Source organism: Chiloscyllium punctatum, chromosome 6 (assembly GCF_047496795.1).
Source record: "Chiloscyllium punctatum isolate Juve2018m chromosome 6, sChiPun1.3, whole genome shotgun sequence".
Lineage (NCBI taxonomy): Eukaryota > Metazoa > Chordata > Chondrichthyes > Orectolobiformes > Hemiscylliidae > Chiloscyllium > Chiloscyllium punctatum.
The window spans coordinates 21,904,780-21,931,581 of NC_092744.1; the positions used below are offsets into that span (position 1 = coordinate 21,904,780).

General features: G+C 42.3%; 1 protein-coding gene across 4 annotated transcripts in view; it reads right to left on the minus strand.

Annotated features, from left to right (window-relative positions):
* Nucleotides 1-26,802, minus strand: part of LOC140478768 (AP-2 complex subunit mu) — a 74,126-nt gene that overhangs the window by 44,502 nt on the left and 2,822 nt on the right. Inside the window, exons 1-3 of one of the 4 annotated variants that reach the window (XM_072572121.1) lie at nucleotides 6,811-6,936; nucleotides 4,576-4,681; nucleotides 2,450-2,568 (exon numbers count right to left, since the gene is read on the minus strand). In XM_072572121.1, the coding sequence (XP_072428222.1) occupies nucleotides 2,450-2,523 (74 nt within the window). In that variant the 5' untranslated portion in view covers nucleotides 2,524-2,568; nucleotides 4,576-4,681; nucleotides 6,811-6,936. Of the gene's footprint in view, nucleotides 1-2,449; nucleotides 2,569-4,557; nucleotides 4,682-6,810; nucleotides 6,937-26,802 lie in introns of those variants that run through there. The other 3 variants (XM_072572120.1, XM_072572122.1, XM_072572119.1) reach the window with 3 other exon arrangements.

Sequence of the window (26,802 nt, forward strand, 5' to 3'; positions counted from 1 at the left end):
GTATAAAGTACTTGCCGCATGTATCCCCCTTAAACTTTTCACCTTGAAAGTGTGACCTCTTGTTATTGAATCCCTCATCCTGGGAAAAAGCTTATCTCTATCTGCCCTGTCCATACCCTTCATGATTTTGTAGACCTCAATCAGGTCCCCCCTCAATCTCCTTTTTTCTAATGAAAACGAACCTAAACTACTCAATCTCTCTTCACAGCTAGCACCTTCCATACCAGGCAACATCCTCGTAAATCTTCTCCAAAGCGTCCACATCCTATTGGTAATGTGGCGACCAGAATTGTACACAGTATTCTAAATGCAGCCAAACCAATTAATTTAGATAACTTAGATCTAGAGTTGCTGCATTTTGGTAAAGCAAATCAGGGCAGGACTTAATGCACTTATTGGTAATTCCTGAGGAGTATTAGCGAATGAAGAGACCTTAGGGTGCAGATTTATAGTTTCTTGAAAGTGGAGTCGCAGGTAGTCAGGGTGGTGAAGGCAGCTTCTGGTACGTATGCCTTTCTTGGTCAGTGCATTGAGTACAGGAGTTGGGAGGTCACGTTGCGGCTGAACAGGACATTGATTACACTATTCTTTGAATACTGTGTGCAATTCGGGTCTCCTTGCTAAAGGAAAGTTGTTGTTAAACTCGAAAGGGTTCGGAAAAGATTTACAAGGATATCGCTAAGGTTAGAGAGTTTGAACTATAGGGAGAGGCTGAATCGGCTGGGGTTATTTTCCCTGGAGCGCTGGTGGCTGAGGGGTGACTTTATGGAAGTTTGTAAAATCATGAAGGGTGTGGATAAAGTGAATAGCTAAGGTCTTTTTCCTAGACTAGGGGAGTCCAAAACTGGAGAGCGTGGGATTAAGGGGAGGCGGGGAAAGATTTAAAAGGGACCAAAGATTTGCAGCTAAGGTGAATTGGCCATACTAAATTAAGTGTTGGGTGCATTAGTCAGGGGTGAATGTAGGGGAATAGATCTGGGTGGGTTGCTCTTTGAAGGGTCAGTTTGGACTTGTTGGGCCGAATGGCCTGTTTCCACACTGTAGGGAATCTAAAAATCTAATCTAAGGGTCAACATTTTTCACACAGAGGGCTTTGCAAGAATGGAATCAGCTGCCAGAATTAGAGGAGGATGCAGGTATAATTAGAACATTTAAAATACATTTGCATGAGTACATGAATAGGAAGGGCGCAGAAGGATATGGGCCAAATGTTGGCAAATAGAACTAGATTAATTTAGGATACCTGGTCGCATGGACAACTAAACCGAAGGGCCCATTTCCATGCTGTACATCTCTATTAACTCTATGACCCTAAGCCTGCAGATGACGTAAATCTGTGTGGGAAGGTAAAACAGTGAAGAGAATGCTGAGATGCTTCAGTGTGATTTGCACAAATTGGATGAGTGGGCAAAGGCACAGCAGAAGTAGTATGTGGATGAATGTGAGTCATTCATTTTGGGTGCAAAAACAAAGGCAGATTGTCTGAAAGGTGATAGATTGCACGTCCTGCTTTCTCAATAACACCTGGGTGCCCTTGTTGAATTGTTGAAAGTAAGCAGAGTGCAGCAGTGAAGACAGCATATAGTATGCTAGCCTTCTGTTTATCGAAGGATGGACATCTGGTAACAGAGAGAGTGCAACAAAGGTTTATCAGACTGATTCATTGAAACGGCACAACTGTAGGACTAAACCGATTTGAGTCCAAAAGAGCAAGGCGGAGGTGGATTATTATAGAAACGTATAAAATGACAAGAAAACTAAACGGGGTAAACACAAGAACGACGTTCCCAATTATCAAGAAATCCAGTACCAGAGGTCACAGTGTAAGGATATGGGGTAGGCCATTTTGGACTTAGATGAGAGGTTATTTCCTCAACCAGAGAATGGTTGAACCTCTAAAATCCTCTGCCACAGAAAGGGGGTGTAGCAAAACATACGATTCATTCACCCCCCCAAAAAAAAGGGGGTTAGATGTAGTTCTTAGGGCTAAAGGAATCAATGGGTATGGGGAGAAAGTAGGAACAATGCAGAGTTGGATGATTATATTGAAAGGCTGAATAGTCCCTACACGTGCACTTTATCTTCTATGTTTCTATGAAGAAAATCAGTGGTCTTTATCTGCTCTGGCCTTTGTATGACTCCAGACTAATAGCAACGTGGCTGACTTTTAACTGCCTTCCAGACTGAAACAGCCTAGCAAAACACTCGAGGGGGCAATTAAGGATGGGCAAGTTACTGGCCTTCCCAGTGATGCTTATATCCCATAAAAGAAAAGCCCAATAGTAATCCACCAAGTGGCCTATGGTATTTGTTTATGATGTCTACAGAGCTGCAGCCTTCAAAATAGCCCAAGAAAGAAAACTGTTGACGTGACTGAGTCACCTACTTCACAATATAAATAGATTTTGAAAACGTAAAAATGCTAATGAAAACCTGCAAAGGTACTTACCCAATATCATCCCTGTAGACTCGGGAGATCAGAACTTCTCCCTTATGGTTGTAAATGAATAAGCCTCCAATCATGATGGAAGCTTAGTTAATCTTCCCTTCCCATGTTGATTAAAAGACCTGAAACAAAGAAACCAAACCACAATAAGTACAAATCTTGATCAAAGTAAGTTTGGATTTGGGAAGACCAAGTATTTAGTCAGTAAAAAAAAAACTAACTAGATAGAACTTAACACTTCTGAATATAGGATAGCCTGTTTTCTCCCAAGAAATCAACTGTAAGATCAAACCCAAACTAATCTTTCACATATTCAGAATGTATGCAGAGCTATATATTACACATGAAGTTGCATTGTTTCAACGAACCACCACACAATGCAGCACAGAGGAAAATCACCTATACAGTGTATTCAAAAAGAATAGGTACCCAATGAACACAGTCCACCGATTTCTCACCAACAAACCCAAACAAGCAGAAGAAATACGCCCAAAAACCCTAGCCAGTCTCCCCTACGTCAAAGACATCTTGGAAATGACTGCCAGACGACTCAGACCTCTGACATCACAGTAGCCCACAAACCCACCAACACACTAAAAAAGCAGCTAATGATCTTGAAAGACCCTATACAGACAACAAGCAAAACTAATGTCATTTACAGTTCTTGCACAGTATTTTGTAACAAACACTACATTGGACAAACAGGCAAAAAACTAGCCACCAGGATACATGAACATCAACTAGCCACAAAACGACATGACCCTCTCTCACTAGTATCCTCACATATGGATGAGGAAGGTCACCACTTCGACTGGGACAACACATCCATCCTAGGACAAGCCAAACAGAGACATGCACGAGAATTCCTAGAAGCATCGCATTCCAACTGGAACTCTATCAACAAACACGTTGACTTGGATCCCAGTTACCACTCCCTGAAAGAAAGAACAGGAAATGACATCACCAACCCAAGGAAACCCAAACATATAAATAGAAAGCAGGAAACACAAGCAGTGCTTTGTCTGGAGGCTCACTGAAGATGTTACCTAATATAGTGACGACACATCTGAAAATGAACCTTCCAGCTCAGCGGGCAAACCTACATCCATCTTTACAATTAAACATTTTCTAAGCTGACAGAGCTTTAATCAATCTGAGCATCTCAAGTGAATTCACAGTCAATGCCCATCACCTACAATTAAATAATTAAAATAAATTTATTTTTGCTCTGTTAATTGCAATAATGGCCTTTTGTAAAACACATTTTACTCAGCACATCGGTCTTTCTTCATCAGCTTCCCATTACCAAATAAAACAATTATTCACACAGTCATTTTGAGGTTGAGCCTCTTCAAGCCTATGTTCTACCTTGTACGAGGGCAAAATAGAATAGCTTTGCCACCTTTAGTATAGTTAAATTCATCAAGGCCCCCCTTGGGGAATTGGAATAGAGAAAAATCAAACAGTTAAAAAGCTACAACAGGTGGCTAAAGGAGTGGTTTAATAAGTAGCTTGAGGATATTTTGAGAGGTGGGGAATGCAATCATTATAGGGAAGAAGTTAAGAGAATTTGAGAATGCACTGACAGAAATTCAGAAGAATAAGCAGATCCAGAAGCATGTTGGAGATAGAAAAGCAAAGTTACAAAGATGCTTAAAACATGATTACAAATGTGAGACTGAGAAAGAATAATTTATGTATAAGCTAAAAGTTTGAACTAATTGATTTAGGGATGGACAGCCAATGGATATTAGCAAGGACATCAGTGATAGGAATAGATTGCACTTTTCAGATAGATATCATTCTGCACGGATTTAATTTAAATCAATAGGTAATGGAAAATCAGAGTGAGGCAACACTATAACTGAAGCAGCTACCATTGTGCACAGCAAGGGGAGGACAGGGAGTATTTGATATCCAGCTAATAAAGCTGTAAGAAAAGGTCAATCAGCCCAAGCATAGTCCCTCAAACTTTACCAGATCAGCCATGATGACATTACAATGTAGCTGTAATGGACTAAATGACCTATTCTGCTCCTAAGTCTTATGGTCTTAGGACACCAACTTTATCCAAAGAGAAATTATGCACAAATACTGGTGAAGTACTCAGCTCAAATTCATTCTTGCACCTGAACAATTCAACTCCAATCCTTGCATCTCCAGGTGAAAATCAGCCTCATTTCCTTGTCATCACAGGAACCATTCACTCCTGGAGTATTCAATATGGCACGAAGTCTGTGACGATATTGAAAATAACTCATAGTCAGAAGATTTTCAAGTGAACAATTATCCTAGTTTGGAAAACTCTACTTTATGAGTGGGCCCCTTGTCTGTTTCTAAAACTATTTTTACATTACATTGGATGTGAACATAGGAGGTATAGTTAGTAAGCTTGCAGATGACACCAAAATTGGAGGTGTAGTGGACAGCGACGGAGGATACGTCAGAGTACAATGGGATCTTGATCAGATGAGCCAATGGCTGACAGATGCAGAGTTTAATTTGGATAAATATGAGGTGCTGCATTTTGGAAAGGCAAATCAGAGCAGGACTATTACACTTAATGGTAAGGTCCTGAGGAATGTTGCTGAACAAAAAGACCTTGGAGTGCAGGTTCATAGTTCCTTGAAAGTAGTATCACAGGTAGATAGGATAGTGAAGGTGGCATTTGGTGTGCTTTTCTTTATTGGACAGAGTATTGAGTAAAAGAGTTGGGAGGTCATGTTGTGACTGTATAAGACATTGGTTAGGCCACTTTTGGAATATTGCGTGCAATTCTGGACTCCCTTCTATTAGAAGAATGTTGTGAAACTTTAAAGGGTTCAGACAAGATTGAAGGATTTGAGCTACAGGGAGAGGCTGAACAAGCTGGGGCCGTTTTCCCTGGAGTGTCAGAGGCTGAGGGGTGACCTTATAGAGGTTTATAAAATCATGAGAAGCATGGATAGTGTAAGTAAACAAGGTGCTTTTCCTGGGGTGGGGGAGTCAAGAACTAGAGGGCATAGGTTTAAGGTGAGAGGGGAAAAATTTAAAAGGGACCTAATGGATAATTTTTTTGGGGTGGTGTGTGTATGGAATGCTTTGCTAGAGGAAGTGGAGGAGGCTGGTACAATTACATTTAAAAGCATCTGGATGGGTATATGAATAGGAAGGGTTGAGGGGGATATGGGCCATAGGGATATAGTAAAATAAAAAGCGCTTCCCTTGAAATCACAAGCTCACTGTCCTCCCTGCACTATGCTGAGAGCAAGCTTTTTTATAATATCGAGTAATATGGACTTTTCCCATCAACCTGTTCAGAAATGTTATTACACCCCTCTGGAACAGGTGAGACTTGAATGCTGGTCCAAGTGTAGGGGCGTTACCACTGTGCTGTAAGAGGAACCTACAAAACAAGCTTTATATAGTCTCCTGTTATTGATCAGATTACGTCTGAGAATCCCTTTGCCAGAACCCACTTTTCATATCAATGTGTTTTTAAAATTCCAGCTCAATTTCACCTAAACACCATAACCTCAGCTACGATTTTGCTTTCAAACATGAGACTAACCACACCACACCACAGAATGGACAATCCAGTCTGGACAGTGTAAGAGATTGAAGCCGTAAGACATAACAGAAGCATTTATTGCAATCATTGGGTTTATGTTTGAACATAAATCAATTGTGCATCACAGGATATACCTCAGCAGATGGAATCCTGAAAAAAGTATTCAAAATGAACTTAGAGTTTAAAATCATAAGATCATTTCCTGGTATTATTTACAGCCCTGCACTAAAACATCTGCAATCTTTCTGGCTGCAAGGTTTAGTGCACAGACAAGTAGATCAGTGGTACACTTCCGTAAAGGAACCAAATCATATTTCTAAGAAACACAAACAGGTTGCAAGATTAAACTTTCTTTGGCAAAGAGTGATCACAAAAAAAAGCCACACAAATTTGTAACAAGTGATTCAAAAATGCTATCGTTAAAAAAAAAGGTATACTGTATTCTACCTGAACCCTGGAAAATATTTCATAATTGCCAGAACGCCGCACAGGTAATTTCAATATTGGGAATTCGAATCCAAAACAAGGCAATTTAACCCTATCTTTGCCACATTCTCTGAATACAATAAACGCACTTAATTGCCATTACGTACATTGTTACTATGTAACACTGTCAATTCAATTTAACTGAACATTTTTCCAGAAAAAAAAACTGATCACTTTCAAAAGAAACGTGTCAAATCGATAGCTACCGCTCGCAATCACTGGTAAAATCATCGCTTATCTCAGCAAAACCGAGGGGTTAATGAAAGCTTGCATTGTTAAAGGGGCGGTAGTTTCATGCAAATACAACGGGATAATGATCAGATATTACAGTAAATGCCCCGTCTCTCTCTCTTTCTGTCGTAGACTTGTTTTGCGAAGGCTTAGCTTCCCCGTTCCCGTTTGTCCTTTTCAAAAAAAGGATGTGCGAATTCGGGCGCGGTCTGTTTCAATGGAAAACAGAATCTGCAATGGCAGCTCCAGAAAACTGAAGTCTGCACTGCGACAAAGCAGCCCTACCCATTCAACGGGAGCAAACAAGTTGTTCAAATGTAGCAATACCAGTTACACTTCCGGATGCGGCGGACTCTCGAAATCATTTGACTGTAATTTTTTTAAGTGTGAAACAAATGGCACCACAGCAAGGACAACGTAGACTGGACAAGTCAAGAGATCGATTGCGTAATGACTTGAGACTTCATTTTAACTAATTACTGGGTTTATGTTCCAGCCTTAATACCGACTGAAATTTGACAACCCTTTCATTGCCCAGGTCTATACACGGCTTCATTATCAGACCAACACTACTGAGTTATCAAGGCATGTAAAGTGACCAAACAAGCTTCTAAAAATGTTTGGTTCTAGTGCCCAAGAATGTGCAGGCTTGGTGTACTAGCCATGGGAAATGCAAGGTAACAGGGATTGGGTCTGGATGCGATACTCTTTGGAGGGTCAGAGTGGTCTCAATGAGTTGAATGGCCTGTTTCTACACTACAGATTTTATGATTCTAGTTCAAAACTTCAAGTTTTAAGCAACAGGGAATTGGCACATGGGATGCTTACCTTCAAAAGCCAGGGCTGGGAATAGAGAAGCAAGGAAATCCCATAAAACATGAATCCCGAGCCTATCTTGTAGCGAGCAGGTTAAGTGGCAGATGAGGTTCAATACAGAGAAGTAGAAGTACGCATTTTGTTACAAAGAATATTGAAAAGTAACATAAATAGGGGATACAATTCTAAAGGATCTGCAGTAGCAGACAAACCTGGGTATATGTCCTCAGATTACTTAAAGGTGGCAGGACAAGTTGAGCGCACAATTAATAAGTATACAAAAGATCTAGTGTAATTAAATTTGAAGCTTTTTTGGGAAGATGAGGATAGTGCAGTTGATGTTTTATATGGACTTCAGTAAGGCCTTTGACAAGTTTCCACACGGAAGTCTACTTCAAAAGGTAAGAGCCCGTGGGATGCAAGGTAAGTTGACAAACTGGATAACAAACAGGAGGCAAAGAGTGGTACTGGAGGGTTTATTTTTTAATTGCAAGCCTGTGATCAGGAATGCACCACAGTGATCAGTGCTGGGAACCTTGCTGTTTGATGTGTACTGGATTAGTGGTGCTGGAAGAGCACAGCAGTTCAGGCAGCATCCAATTAGCTTCGAAATCGACGTTTCAGGCAAAAGCCCTTCATCAGGAGGCTTTTGCCTGAAACGTCGATTTTGAAGCTACTTGGATGCTGCCTGAACTGCTGTGCTCTTCCAGCACCACTAATCCAGAATCTGGTTTCCAGCATCTGCAGTCATGGTTTTTACCTGTTTGATGTGTACGTCAATGACTTGAATGTGAATTAGTAAGTTTATAAATGACACGAACATTGGTGTTTTTGTTGATACTTATAGTTTATAAAATAATGAGGGTCATAGATAGGATGAATAGTCAGGTCTTTTCCCCAGGGTAGAGAGTCCAAAACTTGAGGGTATAGGTTTAAGGTGAGAGGAGAAAGATTTAAAAGGGACCTAAGGGGCAACTTATTCATGCAGAAGATGGTGAGTGCATGAAATGAACTGTCAGGGCAAGTGATGAAGGCTGGTACAATTACATTTAAAAGGCATCTGAATGGCACATGATGGTATATGAATAGGAAGGGTTTAGAGGGATATGGACCAAACACTGACAAATGGGACCAGATTAACTTAGGATCTCTGTTCAATATGTACGCGTTGGACCAAAAGGTCTGTTGCCATTCTGTATACCCTTATGACTCAGCTCGGTGGCCCAGTGGTTAACACGTGCCTCACAGTGCCAGGGACCCAGGTTCAACTCCATCCTCAGGTGACTGTCTGTGTGGAGTGTGCACATTCTCCGTATCTGTGTGGGTTTCCTCCAGGTGCTCCGGTTTCCTTCCACAGTCTAAAGATGCGCACGTTAGGTGAACTGGCCCTGCTAAATTGCCCATAGTGTTCAGGGATGTGCAGGTTAGGCGCATTAGTCTGCAGTAAATGTAGAGCAATAGGGGAATGGGTCTGGGTGGGTTACTCTTTGGAGGGTTGGTGTGGACTTGTTCAGCTAAAGGGCCTGTTTCCACTCTGTAGGGATTCTAGGGAGTATGGTCTCAGGATACAGTCTAATATTTCTCAGCTGGTAAATTGGAAGAATAACGGCAGATGGAATTTAATTCCCATAAGTGCACATTGATGTAATTTGGGAAGCCTAATAAGGGAAGAAATGGACAAGGAATGCTAGATCCCCAAGTACTAAGTAGCGAAGGGAGCTTGGTGTACAAGTTTATATCACTAAAGATGTCAGCACACATTGACAGGGTGGTGAACGAAGCATGTGGGATGCTCACCTTCAGTAACCAGGGCTTAGAACAGATTAGATTCTCATATTAGATTAGAATCTTTACAGTGTGGAAACAGGCCCTTCGGAGGGGCAGTGTGGACTTGTTGGGCCGAAGAGAAACCCACCCAAACCCATTTCCCTATCCTATATTTACTCCTGACTAACACACCTAACACTGTGAGCAATTTAGCCAGGCCAATTCACCTGACCTGCACGTCTTTGGACTGTGGGAGGAAACCGGAGCACCCGGAGGAAACCCACGCAGACACAGGGAGAATGTGCAAACTCCACACAGGCGGGAAACAAACCCAGGACCCTGGTGCTGTGAGGCAGTGCTAACCACTGAGCTACCGTGCCGCCCACCAAGAAGCAAGGAAATCTTGTTACAACTTTATACAACACAGTTGGGCCACTGATGGGATATACCATGTGCAGTTCTGGAACTATACTATCAGAAATGGTGTGGGGGCAATCCAGTAGGATATTGCCTAGGAATGTCTCAGCTATGAGGAGACCAAATAGAATAGGTTTGGTTTTTTTGGAACAGAGAAGGGTATCTGATTGATGAATATACAATTAGCAGAGACTTGGACAGAGTAGATCATGAAAATGTCTTCTCCATGACAAACATCTAAGACCAGACAGCACAAATTTAACGTGAGAAGCAAGTGGTTCAGAGGAGACTTTTTTTTCCACCCAAAGAGTGGTAGAAATGTAGAATATTCTATGCAGGGGCAGTGGAAGCAGTTAATCTCAACATTTAAGCAGCAAATGGGTATCTAAAATAACGGGACATAGTAGGCTATGGAACAAGTGCAAGTAAATGTTATTTTTGTAGTTTAGTGTTTGTTGGTCAGCGCAAACGTGGTTGGCTGAAAGGCCTGTTTTTCAGCTACATGATACCATACAAATTTTTTAAATGTTGGACAATATCAAGGGTAGCAGTATCTGTTGAGAGAAAGCAGCACTAACATATTGAGTCCAGTGACCCAATGGGCTGAATGGCCTAATTACTGCTCCTGTGTTATGATTATACTCTTCATCAAATGACAGTAGGTAGGAAGGTGGGCAGCACGGTGGTACGGTGCGTAGCACTGCTGCCTCACAGTACCAGAGACCCGGGTTCAATTCCCGCCTCAGGCGACTGTCTGTGTGGAGTTTGCACATTCTCCCCTTGTCTACATGGGTTTCCTCCGGTTTCCTCCTTCAGTCCAAAAATGCGCAGGTTAGGTGGATTGGCCATGGTAAATTGCCTGTAGTGTTAGGTGAAGGGGTAAATGTAGGGGAGTGGGTCTGGGTGGGTTGCTCTTCGGAGGGTTGGTGTGGACTTGTTGAGCCGAAGAGCCTGTTTCCACACTGTAAGTAATCTAAAAAAAGTAGTGATATTTATGCTGATGACAGGGTTAAGTAAGGAGTGAGTGGATGGGGGGGAAGCATAGCCCAAACAGATTAAGAAAGTCAGGCAGGTAAAGTGGTAGTTGATAATAAGGCAGAAAAGAGGAAAAGCTGATGATAGTGACCATAAGTAGGTGAAAATGGGTTGACTGTGCTGAAAACAGCTCATGTCATGTCAGGACTTGAGATTTGGGAATAGATCAAGGAAGTGTTCAGGCTTAAATTCTTAACCTAAGGCTGCAAAGTCCCCAAGTGGATAATGAAATGCTTTTCTTTCAACCTGCATCAAGCCTCGGAGTGCTGCAGCAGCCCCAAGACAGGAACAAGGTGGTGTGTTGACGTGGCAGGCAACTAAAACCTCAGGGTCATTTTTAATGGACAGAATGCAGGTATTCCACAAAGCAGTTATTCAAAATGCATTTTGGCTCCTTGATGTACAGGAGACCATACTGTGAGCAGCCAATACGGTGGACTAGATTGAGTCAAGTGAAGGGCTTATGCCCAAAACTCTTCTACTACAGTGCTGCCTGACCTGCTATGCTTTTCAAACGCCACCCTTTTCGACTAACTCTCCAGCATCTGCAGCCCTCACTTTCTCAGAGTGAAGTGCTGGTAAATCACTGCTGCATCGGGAAGGTATGTATGAAGCCATGGATAACAAGGAGGGAGGAGGCAAATGGACAAGTGTTGCACCTTCTATGAAGAAACGTGAAGGTGCTGTGGAGGTGTAGGGAGTGGACTAGGTTGCCCTGGAGAAAACACAGTCTCTGCAAAATGCTAACCAGGTCAGGAATGGGAATGTGTGCCAAATGGTGGCTTATGGTCCTTTGGATGCAGATACTGGTGGGGTGGAAAGTGAGGACCTGGTGAAGAGAGGAGGGGTGAGGGCACAAGTGCCAGAAATGGGTCAAGAATGGTTAAGAGTCCAGTTAACCACACTGGTGGGGAATTGTCAGTTGATGAAAATGGTGGACATTCTAAGCATCCCTGTGGAAGAGGAGATCAACAGAATAGATGGAGACAAAGAAACTGAGAATGGTATTGTGTCTTTACAGGAAAGAGGGTGCAAGGATGTACAGCTCAGATAACTGTGGGGTTGGTAAGTTTGTGGTAGATATTGGTGAGGGGTCTATCCATTTCAGAGATGCCCAGGGAGGAGTCAGAGACACAAGTTGAAGGCTAAAAGTAGGGTGAGGACTGCAAGTGAAATTAATAAATCTTTCCGGTGCTAAATGGGGGGGGGGGAAGAAGAGAAGAGAAGAGAGAGGATTATGTCATCAATGTGGCAGGGAAAGAGTTATGGGGAGGGACCCAGGTAGGATTGGAACAAGGAATTTTCCACCTAACCTGTGAAGAGATAGGTAGAATGAAGAAAGTACCCATGACCACTCCTTTGATCTGTAGAAAACAAAACAAGAGGAATTAAGAATCTGTTGTTCAAAGGGAGCGTAAACTTGGCCAAATAGAGGTGGTACATATGGATTGTGGAAGCATAAACAAAAATTGCTGGAAAATGAGGCAGGTCTGACAACATATGGTGAGGGAAAACAGTTAATGTTGAAACACATTTAACTGGGGCTTTCAAGGTGACAGTAGGCGATTATTTGGAAGTGGAAATTCAGGTCACCAGTCCTTGGAATGAGGGGGTCGGCCTGGTGATGAGAGGCCAAGTAAAGTGTGCCTGTATTCTTTGTAGTTCAAACTGAAAATGTGAAGAGTTCTCATTGAAACAAAAGTTGCAAGATTCTGAAAGGCCTTGACAAGCAGACAGATTTGTTTCCCCCTGGCTAGGAATCTAGAAAAGTCTCAGCATAACTGGATGACTGATCTATTAGGACTAAGATAAAAGATAAATTTATCCACTGAAAATATTGTGAAGTTTTAAAATTCTCTACCCCAGAAGATTGTGAAAACACAATATTGAAAATACTTAAGGCTGAGGGAGAGCTTTTGGGGTCACAGGGAGTTATGGGAAAGAGGAGAGTGCATGAAAATGAAATTGAATCCCAAAATCAGTCATGATTGCATGGAATGGCAGAACAAGTTTAATGGACATAATCTGCTCCTTTTTCTTATGTTACAACTCAACATTACTTTCCTGCAATATCCCCACAAATTGCCTTCATGTCCAAAAATCTACAATCTCCATCTTGAATACAGACAATAATTTACCATCCAAAGTTTACTACAGTAGAGAACTCAATACTTGCATGAAGAGTTTCTCATCTGGATCCTGAATAGCTGATCTTCTGAGATTGCGAAGACAACAGCAGTAATGCCTACATTCCACAAATTAAATCAGTCTGAATTAGAATTTCAAACTGACCTCATTCAAGTCAAATGAGAGAATCTCCAGCTAAGCTCACAACACTTTCAATATTTCTATAGGAGCTTCACTTCAGAAAAAGTGAATCCATATTGCAACAATCAAACAGTGGAGTGAACATGGGATTTCTTACAGCTTTTTCAAAACCAAAACGTGTTTCCAGGTAAAACGCTTTGTCAGGTAAAAAGAACTGGCCAGATATTGGATCATCTTAAGTCAAGATAACAAATCTCCTTCTTTTGCTTAAACATCCACCCACTGAGTCAGATGATCCTTTACTCCTGCCATTTTATGTACTGAGAATTGTGAACCGTGGATCAAATTTGGAACAGTAAAGGGCTCAGACAGTGGACACTGAAACATAGTTTTTTAATCTTATTCAGCCTTGAGATGTGGAACTTGCCAGAATTGGTTACCTGTTCCTATCTACCCTCAAATAGATGCTATGATACATTCTTCAAATGTTGCAGTTTGAATTAACAGGAGCTTGTCAAGCCACTTCACGGACCTGCTAACCAGGATGGTGAGCTATCCAAGCGTTATAAATCAACACACAGGAAACTTCTATTCCACTTGCCAGAGTTGTATTCAATTCAAGATCCAAGTAGTTAAAACTCATTGCATCATGCAATCCTCCATTACATCTATACTGGCATTTATAACATTGGGTAATCTTGCGTTCCAATACACGCTGCAGCCTAGATGGAAGCTGGTTAGCTCAGTTATACAGTCAGATGTACAGCATGGAAACAGGCCCTTCAGTCCAACCCGTCCAAGCTGACCACATATCCCAACCCAATCTAGTCCCACTTGCCAACACGCGGCCCATATCCCTCCAAAACCTTCCTATTCATAAACCCATCCAAATGCCTCTTAAATGTGGCAATTGTACCAGCCTCCACCACTTCCTCTGGCAGCTCATTCCATACACGTACCACCCTCTGTGTGAAAATGTAGCCTCTTGTATATCTTTCCCCTCTCACCCTAGACCGATGCTCTCTAGTTCTGGACTCCCCAACCCCAGAGAAAAGGCTTTGCCTATTTACCCTATCCATGCCCCTCAATTTTGTAAACCTCTATAAGGTCACCCCTCAGCCTCCGATGCTCCAGGAAAAACAGCCCCAGCCTGTTCAGCCTATCCCTGAAGCTCAGATACTCCAACCCTGGCAACATCCTTGTAAATCTTTTCTGAACCCTTTCAAGTTTCACAACATCTTTCAGATAGGAAGGAGACCACAATTGCATGCAATATTCCAGTGGCCTAACCAATGTCCTGTACAGCCGCAACATGACCTCCCAACTCCTATACTCAATTCTCTGGCCAATAAAGGAAAGCATACCAAACGCCTTCTTCACTATCCTATCTACCTGCGACTCCACTTTCAAGGAGTTATGAACCTGCACTCCAAGGCCTCTTTGTTCAGCAACACTCCCTAGGACCTTACCATTAAGGTGTATAAGTCCTGCTAAGATTTGCTTTCCCAAAACGCAGCACCTCACATTTATCCGAATTAAACTCCACCTGCCACTTCTCAGCCCATTGGCCCATCTGGTCCAGATCCTGTTGTAATCTGAGATAACCCTCTTCGCTATCCACTACACCTCCAATTTTGTTGTCTCCTGCAAACTTACTAACTGTACCTCTTATGCTCGCATCCAAATCATTTATGTAAATGATAAAAAGTAGAGGGCCCAGCACCGAGCCTTGTGGCTCTGCACTGGTCACAGTCCTCCAGTCTGAATAACAACCCTCCACCACCATCCTGGCTTCTACCCTTGAGCCAGTTCTGTATCCAAATGGCTAGTTCTGCCAGTATTCCATGAGATCTAACCTTGCTAATCAGTCTCTCATGGGGAACCTTGTCGAACGCCTTACTGAAGTCCATACAGATTTGCTGGACAACTGGTATGCAATGCAGGGTGACGCCAACAGCATGGATTCAATTCTCACATCGGCTGAGGCTACCATTAGGGACCCTCGCCTGAGGCATAGTGACCTTAAGGTTAAACCACCAGTCATCGTCCTCCAAAGAGAGAAATTGCAGTCAGATAGGTCTAGGCTAACTTTACCTTTTACTTTGCAGCCTTGTAAAATTTCCAAGCATCAACTATCAGAAGACCTAGAAATCATGAAAAATTACTTCTCTCATCATTACTATCATGAGTGGAGTTAGATTTTTCAATAACTACTCTCCAGTGGGTTTTTATTCAGACATTATGTGTACTTCAAGCTCTAATTGAATTTCTTTGACAGACCAATGAAATAGACTGTGATGTATTTGATTGACTGGCCATGATCTTTCTTACAATCAATATTTCATTGCTTCAGACAGTCCTTTTGGGAATGTGTAATGCCAGAAGAATAGAATGGTCATGCTCACATTTTATGTTGAGGGAGGAAGCCAGGACGTGCCTGAAAAAGTATGCTGTAATGCATCTGCAGGAAAGGTATGTATAAAGTGATATATCAAATCTTCCACTAAAACCTCACTGAATCTAGCAAAATAAAACTGCTAGAGGTCTTTTGTGAAGTTTGCTTTTGGAGGTGGCAGGTAGGAGAAAAGGAAGATGGACAAAAGGAAACAAAAATTACTTGATGCCCTGCAGTCGGCAGACTCAACTTTTCAAGAACACATACTGCTGGGTGAAGGACAAATGGAATTGTATTGTTGGAGACAGTGTTGAGAACTCTAAGTGATGAACAAAGAATTTCTCAAAGTGTGATGCAGTGAAACTTAAAATTTCAAGTGACCTTTTCAGAGATGATACTGCTAGCAAAAACAGCAACAGCAGAGTTAAGAAGAACTGGAAGAGTCATGGATGGGAAGAGCTTTAAATGTAACCTTCAAAACAGGACTCCAGTTTGTGCCTAATAACCAATCATGAATAGCTATTAACGGTATATGGATATAGCATCAAACTATGCACTTGGTAAAAAATGCCTATTTCTCACACTGAGCAGACAACTTTTAGATAAGCAAAAACATGAGTAAGCTATTTGGCCCTTTGCTCCTGCTATGACATTCAATATCATACCTGATCATCTAATTCAATATCTTGCTCCCATTCTCTCCTCATACCCTTTGATCCTCTTAGCCCCAAAAGCTATATTTAAATCATTCTTGAAAAGATTCAGTGTATTGGCTTACATTGATTTCAGTGGAAGAGAATGACACAGGTTCACCAATTCGAGGTAAAGAAATTTCTTCTCATCTCAGTCCTAAATGACTGCCATTTACCAACTTATCCCACATGCTTAACCCGTGACCTTAAATTATTCTGGGCTTTTAAGTCCTCAGCAACATGACTGCTGCATTCATCCTATATAGTTGTGTTAGAATTTTACTGGTTTCAATTGGATTTCCCCCTCTGAGAATATGTATAGGGTATAAGCAGGCAGGGAAAGAGTTTTCTGAAAGGAGTGGTTCAGCTGAGCATGATTCTGAGCAGATAAGAACTTACAGTTAACAATGGGGTGCTGGAGGCAAGGGTGGTGGGTTAACAAGGTGGAAAAGCAGTCATTATGTACAGCCATGTAACAATATTGGAAGCATTCAGTATGCAAGGTCAGCTAACAAGGGGAAAAAGTATCCATTGTATGAATCCAGTTAACAAGGTTAAGAACATTCATTTTACAACACTAAAGGGCTTAGCCTCTTGATTGTAATGGTCATGCAATTAATATGTATGCTGCCTTATCTGGATGCTCCTCCCCGTAAAATTACTATATAGTTCATTGAGAAACCGCTGTTCCAGAGAAGACTGTGAACTTATACGTCTGTGCACATGGGCGAACGTTCTTTTTCCCTCCAGGGCCCAGAATAAAGATGGAGGAGGTAAAACTACTGTGTCTCTGAGCATTTTGCCGAGGGGGGAAATGGGACAATATCTTATCCCTCTAAACTCCACTGAATATGGTCCAAACTGATCCAGTCTCTCCAAGTCAATCCTGCCATCCCAGAAATCAGTCTGGTAAGCTTTTGTTACATTCCCACCATCAGCAGAACATCTTTCCTCAACGAAGACCAAAACTGTATGTAATTCTCCAGACATGGTCTCACAAAGGCAGAGTACAATTACAGCAAGGCATCCCTGCCCCTGTACTTGAACCTCCCACTATGAAGGCAATGCACACCTGCAAGCTTACTTTCAGCAACTGGTATATAAGGACATCTAGGTCTTCTCACACCCTGCCCCTTTGCCATTCTGTCACCATTCAGATAATGATCTGCCTTCCTGGTTCTGCTATCAAAGTTGAAAATCTTTCATTTACCCACACTACACTTAATTTGCCATCACTTGCCCACAACTCATCCAATTCTCATTGAAGCATCTCTGCATTCTTCTCAGTTCACTCTTCCACCCAGCTTTGTGCTGCTTGCATACAGAGTAACTATATTTAGTTCGCTCGTCTAAGTTATTAATACATATTGGGAACTAGGATCCAAGGACCGATCCCTGTAGTACTCCACTAGTCACAATGTCACGTGGAAAAAGTCATGTCTATTCCTACTGTCTCCTATCTACTAACCAGTTCTGTCCAATTCAGTACACCACCCCCAACGTACTTAAATTTTATGTGCTAGCATTGTGTGGGACCTTCTCAAAAGCCTTCTGATAATATAAATAAACCACATTTGCTGTCGCCATTTTGTCAACCCTACTAGTTACAACCTTGAAAAATTCCAGAAGATTTGTCAAGAGTGATTTCTTTTGTGTAATCCATGCTGACTACCCAATCTCGTCAACCTGGAGCAATCCTCAGTGGATTTAAATCACAACACGAACAAAGAAAATTTAAAACCCAGGAACAGACCCTTCGACCCTCCAAACCTGAGTTGATCCAAATCCACTGTCTAAACCTATTGCCCAAATCCTAAGCATCTTTATCCTCTGCTCCCTATCTACTCATGCATCTGTCCAGACTCACCGTAAATGAATCGACCGAGCCTGCCTCTAGCACCACTGCTGGCAATGCGTTCCAGGCACTGACCACCCTCTATGTAAAGTACTTTCCTCGTGTCTCCCCCTTAAACTTTTCACCTCTCACCTTGAATGAGGGGCCTCTCATTATTGAATCTCCCACCCTGGAGAAAAAGCTTATCGCTATCCACAGTCCTTTCATGATTTTGTAGACTTCAATTAAATCCCCCACCAAATCTTTAATGAAAACAATCCTAACCTATTCAACCTCTCTTCATAGCTAGCATCTTCTATACCAGGCAACGTCCTCATAAACCTTCTCCATACCGTCTCCAAAGCGTCCACATCCTTTTAGTAATGTGGCAACCAGAAATGTACACAATATTCTAAATGCGGTTGAACCAAAGTCTTATACAATTTTAACTTTACCTGCCAGCTTTTATACTCAATTCCCCGTCCGATGAAGGCAAGCATACTGTATGCCGCCTTGACCACTCTATCCACCTGTGCAGCCACCTTCAGGGTGCAATGGACTTGAACTCCCAGATCTCTGTGCTCATCAACTTTTCCCAAGGCTCTTCCATTTACAGTATTGTTCGCTCTCTAATTAGACTTCCCAAAATGCATCACCTCACATTTGTCTGGATTGAACTCCATCTGCCATTTCCCCGCCCAACTCTCCAGTCTATGTATATTTTCCTGTATTCTTTGACAGCCCACTATGCTTTCTGCTACTCCAGCAATCTTAATGTCATCTGCAAACTTACTGATCAGACCAATGCATTCTTCATACCTGAAGAATTTCACTCACTAATCTTGTAAACCCTTTTGGATTGTCTCCAGCCCATCCACATCCTTCCTGTAATGTGACAACCAGAACTATACATAATACCCCAGCTGCAGTCTAGCAAATGTCTTAAACAAGTTCAATGTCACCTCCTTGGTCTTATACTTTATCTCCTCTTAAAGCAATGAATACTGTTCTCTGTTCTCTCCCCTTCCCAGGTTCTGTCACAGGAATCTGTGTATATTTAGAAATAAACAAGTTATGGTCAGTTTAAATGTTTGTTTGGCACATTCATTTTCAATTTGTTTTTTTCCTCCTAGATGTGCTTTTTTCCATCAACTGTTTACATTGAGGAAGCCTGATTTGTTATCTCTCAAGCAAATACAGAATTCAAACTCTGAAACAAGACCAGAATTATGTGATACAAATAAGACAGAAGCACGTCACTCACCCGCTGACACCAATACTTATTCAGCACTTCAAATAACAATTTGGTCTGTTGCTCCAAGACCTCAAACTGCTGTATCCAATGACAAGTCCTCTACTTATGTGAAATCTCCCTCAGAAACATGATGAGCAACCTTGCCAAATACTGAATTATGTAAAAATCCAAACTTAAAGAAAATATAATCCCAATTGTATTTCACAGCAAAGCATCCTCATCTTTGACAAAGTGCCAAGCAAGAAGCTGCTAAATAAGAACCAATGGCATTAGAGGCTAAGTTCAGAGGAACCTCGATTATCCGAATACCAATTATCCAAAGGAGATCTCGAGGTCCCGATCGAAACATTACATCATGAGTTTCCAACAGTGATCGCGTCTTTTGTTTACAGTGATTAAACAGGCACTATCTCCAAATGACTGACCTCCCGCCCTTTCTCTCTCCCCACACTTTCCCTGGAGTTGTACAGAGGGGTGTAGCCTAAAATCACCCCCTTTCCCAGAGAATCTGACCAACATTGTTCTGTCAAGGGCAGAGGTGAAAGCTGTCAAAAGGTGCAGTAAGAAGTTGCGTATGTGGCTTTGCACATGCTATTTGGAGACTTACCCCACAAAGCAGCAGCAGTCTTATATCTGGTGTCCAGTCCAGCTGCCCTGGAGAAGGGTGGGGGCTGTACTGGACGGGGATGAGAAGGGGCCGGTCGGGAGTCAGTGCTGGACGGGGATGGGGCGGGCGGGGGCATTGCTGGATGGGGATGGGGCAGTCATTTGAGGAAAGACATTTAAATCGATTAACTGAATAAATCAATTATCTGAACAAAATAGTGTCTGCCTATCTCATTCAGATAATAGAGGTTCCCCTGTACTTGCATGTAGAGAACAACCTTGAATATGTGAACAAATGGGTGGGAAACATTTTGTTCACATAACGGATTGTTTGGATAATGGGTAGCGTTTTGACAGAACCGAGATCATGTTCACGTGTTCCAAAATTTGGATAATCAATGCTCGATAATCCGATGAATAGCAAAATGCACATAGCGTGGATAAAGAGGTCTTTTTCAGGATGGCAGCCAGTAACTAAAGGAGTTCCACAGGGGTCAGGATTGGGACAACATCAATTCACTTTATACATTAACAATCTGGATAAAGGAACCGAGGGCATTATTGCCAAGTTTGCAGAAGAAACAAATAGTTGGACGGACGGGTAGTGTTGAGGAACCAGGAAGGCTAAGACAGTGGGCAATAAAATGCAGAAGGAATACAATGTGGGAAAGTAAGAGAATATGCACTTTGGTAGGAAGGATGGAGAGAGACATAGGTTGTTTTCTAAATGGGGAAAGACTTTGGAAATCTGAGACACAAAGATACTCAGGAGTCCTAGTCAGGATTCTCTTATGAAGAAGATGCTGGCTCATTTGTCAATTGGAAAGGCAAATGCAGTGTTAGCACTCATTTCAAGAGCACTGGAATACAACAGCAGAGCTGTAGTGCTGAGGCTAAGGCTTAGTCAGATTACATTTGGTATATTGAGAGCATATCTGGGCCCTGTATCTAAGGGGGATGTGCTGGCTTGAAGGTGGCCCAGAGGTTTACAAGATCGACCTTGGGATAAAGGGATTGTCATATAAGGAGCAGTTGAGGACTCTGGGACCTCACTCAAGAGTTTTGGGGAGATGGGTTCTCATTGAGACTTAGAGATCTGAAAGGCCTGGATAGAGTGATGGACCAGGACCCAAGGGCATAACCTCAGATTGAAGGCATGACCCTTTCGAACTGAGATGAAGAGGAATGTCTCGAGCCAAAGAGTGGTTCATCTGCAGAATTCTTTGCAGAAGGCTATGAATGCCAAGTCATTGAGTGTATATAAGACAAAGCTGGATAGGTTCTTTGTTAGTAAGGTCTCAAGAGTTAGAAAGCAGGAAAATGAGGTTGATAAGCTACCAGCCATAATCAATGGCAGAGTAGACTCCGACTGATAGGCTTAATTCTGCTAGGTATTAATTCCTAGCTATAAATTAAGAAAGAGATGGGCAAACACTTATCAAAGTACACGAAGGATAATCTAATCCATTTCAACCAGACAAAAACAAAAAGCAAGTTTTGAGAAGATTTGTAGCTCAGGTCGAGGTTCTGGATGTAGGTTTACTTGCTGAGCTGGAAGTTAGTTTTCAGACATTTCATCACCATACTAGGTAACATCTTCCGGATGAAGCATTGGTGGCATGGCCCGCTTCCTATTTATATGTTTGGGTTTCCTTGGGTCGGTGATATCATTTTCTGTTCTTTTTCTCGGAGTGGTAAATGGGATCCAAGACGTGTTTGTTGATAGAGTTCTGGTTGGAATGCCATGCTTCTAGAATTTTCGTGCATGCCTCTGTTTGCCTTGTCCTAGGACGGATGTGTTGCCCCAGTCGAACTGGTGCCTTTCCTCATCTGTATGTAAGGATATTAGTGAGAGTGGGTCATGTCTTTTTGTGGCTAGTTGATGCTCATGTATCCTGGTGGCTAGTTTTCTGCCTGTTTGTCCAATGTATTGTTTGTTACAGTTCTTGAAAAGTATTACCACCCCGTGAGAAAAAGAACAGGAAATGACATTACCATGGGAAATGGCATCACCACAGAAAATGACATCAACCCAAGGAAACCCAAACATATAAACAGAAAGTTGACCATGCCACCAGTGCTTCATCCAGAGGCTCACATACAATGTTACCTAGTATGGTGATGAAGGGTCTGAAAACAAACCTTCCAGCTCAGCGAGCAAACCTACATCCAAAAAAAAAGTCTTTGGTGCTTCCCAGATTTAAGTAGCAGAATGCATGAAATATATCTGTCCTAGAAAGCTGTTTGAATCTGATCAATTGCTTTTCAAAGGTTACAGGTCCAGTTCTACTCCCATATTTTGCAGGAATCACTTCCTGCTGACCACAGATGTATGGCTAAAACCAGAACCACCTGATGCAGCGGCGCTCCAAAAGCTAGTGCTTCCAATTAAACCTGTTGTGTGATTTGTTATTTTGTACACCGAAGTCCAACACTAGCATCTCCAAATCATGGCTAAAGCATTTAATCTACTTCCTAACCAGTTATGTATATACCTTCATTTTAAAACACTAAATTAGAGCAATTCTGTAAATCCGTTCTTTAGATTAGAACCAGCCTGACCACTGTAGCACAGAGCCTCACAGGGAAGCTCACATCTTCAATACATTATCTGGGCCAACATGACACCAATTGTTAAAGTTCACTTGAGAATGTAAAAGTTTGCAATTTACATATGCAAGAACTGAAACCAACATGGTCATTCGAACAGATGAGAGACTTAACCAATTTCAATCTAATATTTCAGTCACATCACACTGTAACCTTTTGCTAGAACTTCTTATTTTACAATCTTATACTCCACAACCACGATGAAGAAGCAGCTCTCTGAAAGCTAGTGCTTCCAATTAAACCTGTTTGGACTATAACCTGTTGTTATTTTTAAACTTTGTACACCCCATTCCAACACTGGCATCTCCAAATCAATACAAATAAGTTGGCTATCAGACTGACTATGAAGACCAATTGCCACCTGTTGAGCAATTAGTCAACAGTAACTTTTTAAATTATTCACATAAGTGAAGAAACTCCAATCTGACGAAGAAAGCACAATTAAATCCGTGACGTTACAGTTTGACTTAAACAAAGCCTTCTCAAACCCAAAGAAGGGAACATTTTTGAAGATGTAGTGGATATACAAGAATTTTAATTTTTTTGCCTCTATTCATAAAGGAAAGGGATGATGTGAATATGGTAATCAAAGCAGAGCAGTGTGAAATATTGGACAAAATAATCATCATAATTATCCTTGAAATTAGATAAGTCACCAGGGCCAAATGTATTGTTCCCTCAGATGTTGGTGGTGTTCAGGGAGGAAACAAATGATCTGAGGATTATTTTCCAATCTTCTCAAGACAGGTGAGGTGCCAGACAATTGTAGAAATGCAAATATGGTTTTGTTGTTTAAAAAGGGTACAAAGGAAATGCCATAAGTCTAGGCCAGTTCGTTTTACTTCAGTGGTGGGTAAACTGCCAGAATCAATCCCAAGAGATCTCACAGAACCTCTACATTGTGGGAGTTGGTCATTTTGCCCATTAAATCCACACTGACCCTCTGAAGAGCATCCCACCCAAATCCAAACCCCCACCATTGTCCATGGCTAACGCATCTAACCTGCCCATCGCTAGACACTTATGGACAATTTAGCATGGCTAATTCACCTAACCTGCATATATTTGGGCTGCGGGAGGAAACCAGAACACCTGGAGGAAATCCACAGACATAGGAAAGATGACTGTGTGGAGTTTGCAGCCCGAAGGTGGAATCAAACCTGTGTCTGTGGTGCAGAGGCAGCAGTGCTAACCACTGAGCCAACACGCCATCCCAATTTATCACTTAGGCATGAACAAGTCAGAGATAGTCAGCATGGTTTTGTTAAGTGCAAGTCATGCCTCGCAAATTTGATTGTATTCTTTGAGAAAATTACAAGGAGAATTGATGCAGACAGTGTAGTGAATGTTGCCTACCTGTACATGGATTTTGGTCACGCATCTGACAAGGTCATACTTAGCAGACTGGTCAAGAAAGTAAAATCCCATGTGTCAAATTGGATCCACAGCTGACTTAGTAACAAGAAACAAAGGGTAACAGTCAACAGCTGCCCTGCGAATGGAAAGCCTTTCAAGTGGAGTTCTGCAAAGAACAGTGTTGGGACCCTGCTGTTTGTTTTATCAATTTAAAAAAATTGAAGCTTAATTGGGGGGCACAATTGGGAAATCTGCAGATGATATAAAAACTGGCCATGTAGAGAATAGCTGTGCACTTGAAAATGGTAGAGTGAACAGGAAAGTGGCAAATGGAGTTTGAGGTAATACATTGAAAGAGATCAAACAATAGAAGGGAATACATTACAAATGGGAACATACTGAGAGGGTTGGATGAAGTGAGCGATCTTGGTGGGGGAAACACAGTTCCTAAAGGTAGCAGCACAGGTAGATAAGGTTATAAAGGCAGCAGAAGCAATGCTGTCCCTCATTTGCAGAGGTATAGTATACAAAAATAGGGATATAATAACTAAACTGTATAAGACACTGGTGAGACCACAACTGGAATATTGTTCATAGTTCTGGTCACATTACAGAAAGGACAGAATTGCTCTGGAGAGAATGCAGAAAAGGTTTATTGGAATTTTGCCAGGGCTGGAGAACTGTAGCTGCTGGGATTGTTTCCCTTGAAACAGAGAAGGCTCAGGGGTGACATTATTGAGTTATACAAAATTGAGAAGGGTAGAGATACAACAGACAAGAGGAACTGGTTTGCCTTGGCAGAGAGTTCAAAAGGGTTCATAGATTCAAGCTAAGTGGCAGAAAGATTAGAGGGGACGTGAGGAAATCTTTTCTTACTCAGAGGGTGGTGAGTGTCTGAAATTTGCTGCCCAAGTTGGTGGCGATGATGAAACCCTAAACAGTTTTTAAAAAGCACCCTACACTAAGTACTCCAAGCTTCAGGACTATTGTGGTTGAGGAAAGATGGGATTAGAGTGGGCGTTTGGGTGACTTTGGATCAGCATGAACAAACTGGGCTGAATGGCCCCCTCTGTACTATAGAAGTTCTATATTTTCGAACTGGACCAAACAGACGTAATAACCACTTTCAGCTTGATACAGTCGATGATAGAACGATGTGTTTCTGTATTCCTCTTGTGAAATCTAGCAAGTGTTGATATTGTAACATTCAGTAACTAATATTAAAATGTGTTTTGTTTGAATAAAATTTTGTTTGTTCAAACTCAGAATCATGTGGCTTTATTCCCTTCATAAGTACCTGGGATTTCAGTACCTTTTTGCATTGAAAATATTAGGACTCCATAACTAGATTAAAACAAATTTAGCAGTGCAGTTAATGACCATAACAAGCATCAGAAAAAAATCAGTTGGATCTTAAGTGTAGGTCAAATGCATCAAAGCTGCAGCCGAATTTATTTGATGTCACCCTCAACAGGACTCCACCCTGGTAACACACAAAATTGACAAGCAGAGTCCATACTTATCCGAATAAAAAGGCACTCTGCAGTGGTTGAAATCAGAAAATCGGCAGATTTATCAGCAACTTTTAAGGAAGAAACAATGGACCTCTGATGGCATTGCTCAGATATTAGATCAGGATCTCAGCTGAGTTCCTTTAGGAGGCAATATTTGAATAAAGTACATCCACTCCAAATGCAACTGATACATTTATTCAATTTAAACTAAATTTCAGGTTGCAGGTCAATGACTGGTTTTCTCTTCCCAATATATTAGACATGCAACAAAATGTGGCATCTCAAGTGGGATGAACAAAGCAGGTAGGTGATATAAAATGAGTTTCTGGATTAGTGATGCTGGAAGAGCACAGCAGTTCAGGCAGCATTCAAGGAGCAGCAAAATCGGCATTTCGGGCAAAAGTCTTTCATCAGGAATAAAGGCAATGAGCTTGAAGCGTGGAAAGATAAGCTAGAGGAGGGTGGGGGTGGGGAGAAAGTAGCATAGAGTATAATGGGTGAGTGGGAGAGGGGATGAAGATGATAGGTCAGGGAGGAGAGGGTGGAGTGGATAGGTGGAAAAGGAGATAGGCAGGTAGGACAAGTCCAGACAAGTCATGGGGACAGTGCTGAGCTGGAAGTTTAGAACTAGGGTGAGGTGGGGGGGGGGGGGGGGGGGGAAGAAGGGGAAATGAGGAAACTGTTCAAGTCCACATTGATGCCCTGGGGTTGAAGTGTTCCGAGGCGAAAGATGAGGCATTCTTCCTCCAGGCGTCTGGTGGTGAGGGAGCAGCGGTGAAGGAGGCCCAGGACCTCCATGTCCTCGGCAGAGTGGGAAGGGGGAGTTGAAATGTTGGGCCACGGGGCGGTGTGGTTGATTGGTGCAGGTGTCCCGGAGATGTTTTCTAAAGCGCTCTGCTGGGGGGCGCCCAGTCTCCCAAATGTAGAGGAGACCGCATCGGGAGCAATGGATACAATAAATGATAATAGCGGATGTGCAAGTAAAACTTTGATGGATGTGGAAGGCTCCTTTAGGGCCTTGGATAGAGGTGAGGGAGGAGGTTTGGGCGCAGGTTTTACAGTTCCTGCGGTGGCAGGGGCAAGTGCCAGGATGGGAGGGTGGGTTGTAGGGGGGCATGGACCTGACCAGGTAGTCACGGAGGGAACGGTCTTTGCGAAAGGCGGAAAGGGGTAGGGAGGGAAACATATTCCTGGTGGTGGGGTCTGTTTGGAGGTGGCGGAAATGTCGGCGGATGATTTGGTTTATGTGAAGGTTGGTAGGGTGGAAGGTGAGCACCAGGGGCGTTCTGTCCTTGTTACGGTTGGAGGGGTGGGGTCTGAAGGCGGAGGTGCGGGATGTGGACAAGATGTGTTGGAGGGCACCTTTAACCACATGGGAAGGGAAATTGCGGTCTCTAAAGGAGGCCATCTGGTGTGTTCTGTGGTGGAACTGATCCTCCTGGGAGCAGATACGGCAGAGGTGGAGGAATTGGGAATACGGATGGCATTTTTGCAAGAGGTCGGGTGGGAAGAGGTGTAATCCAG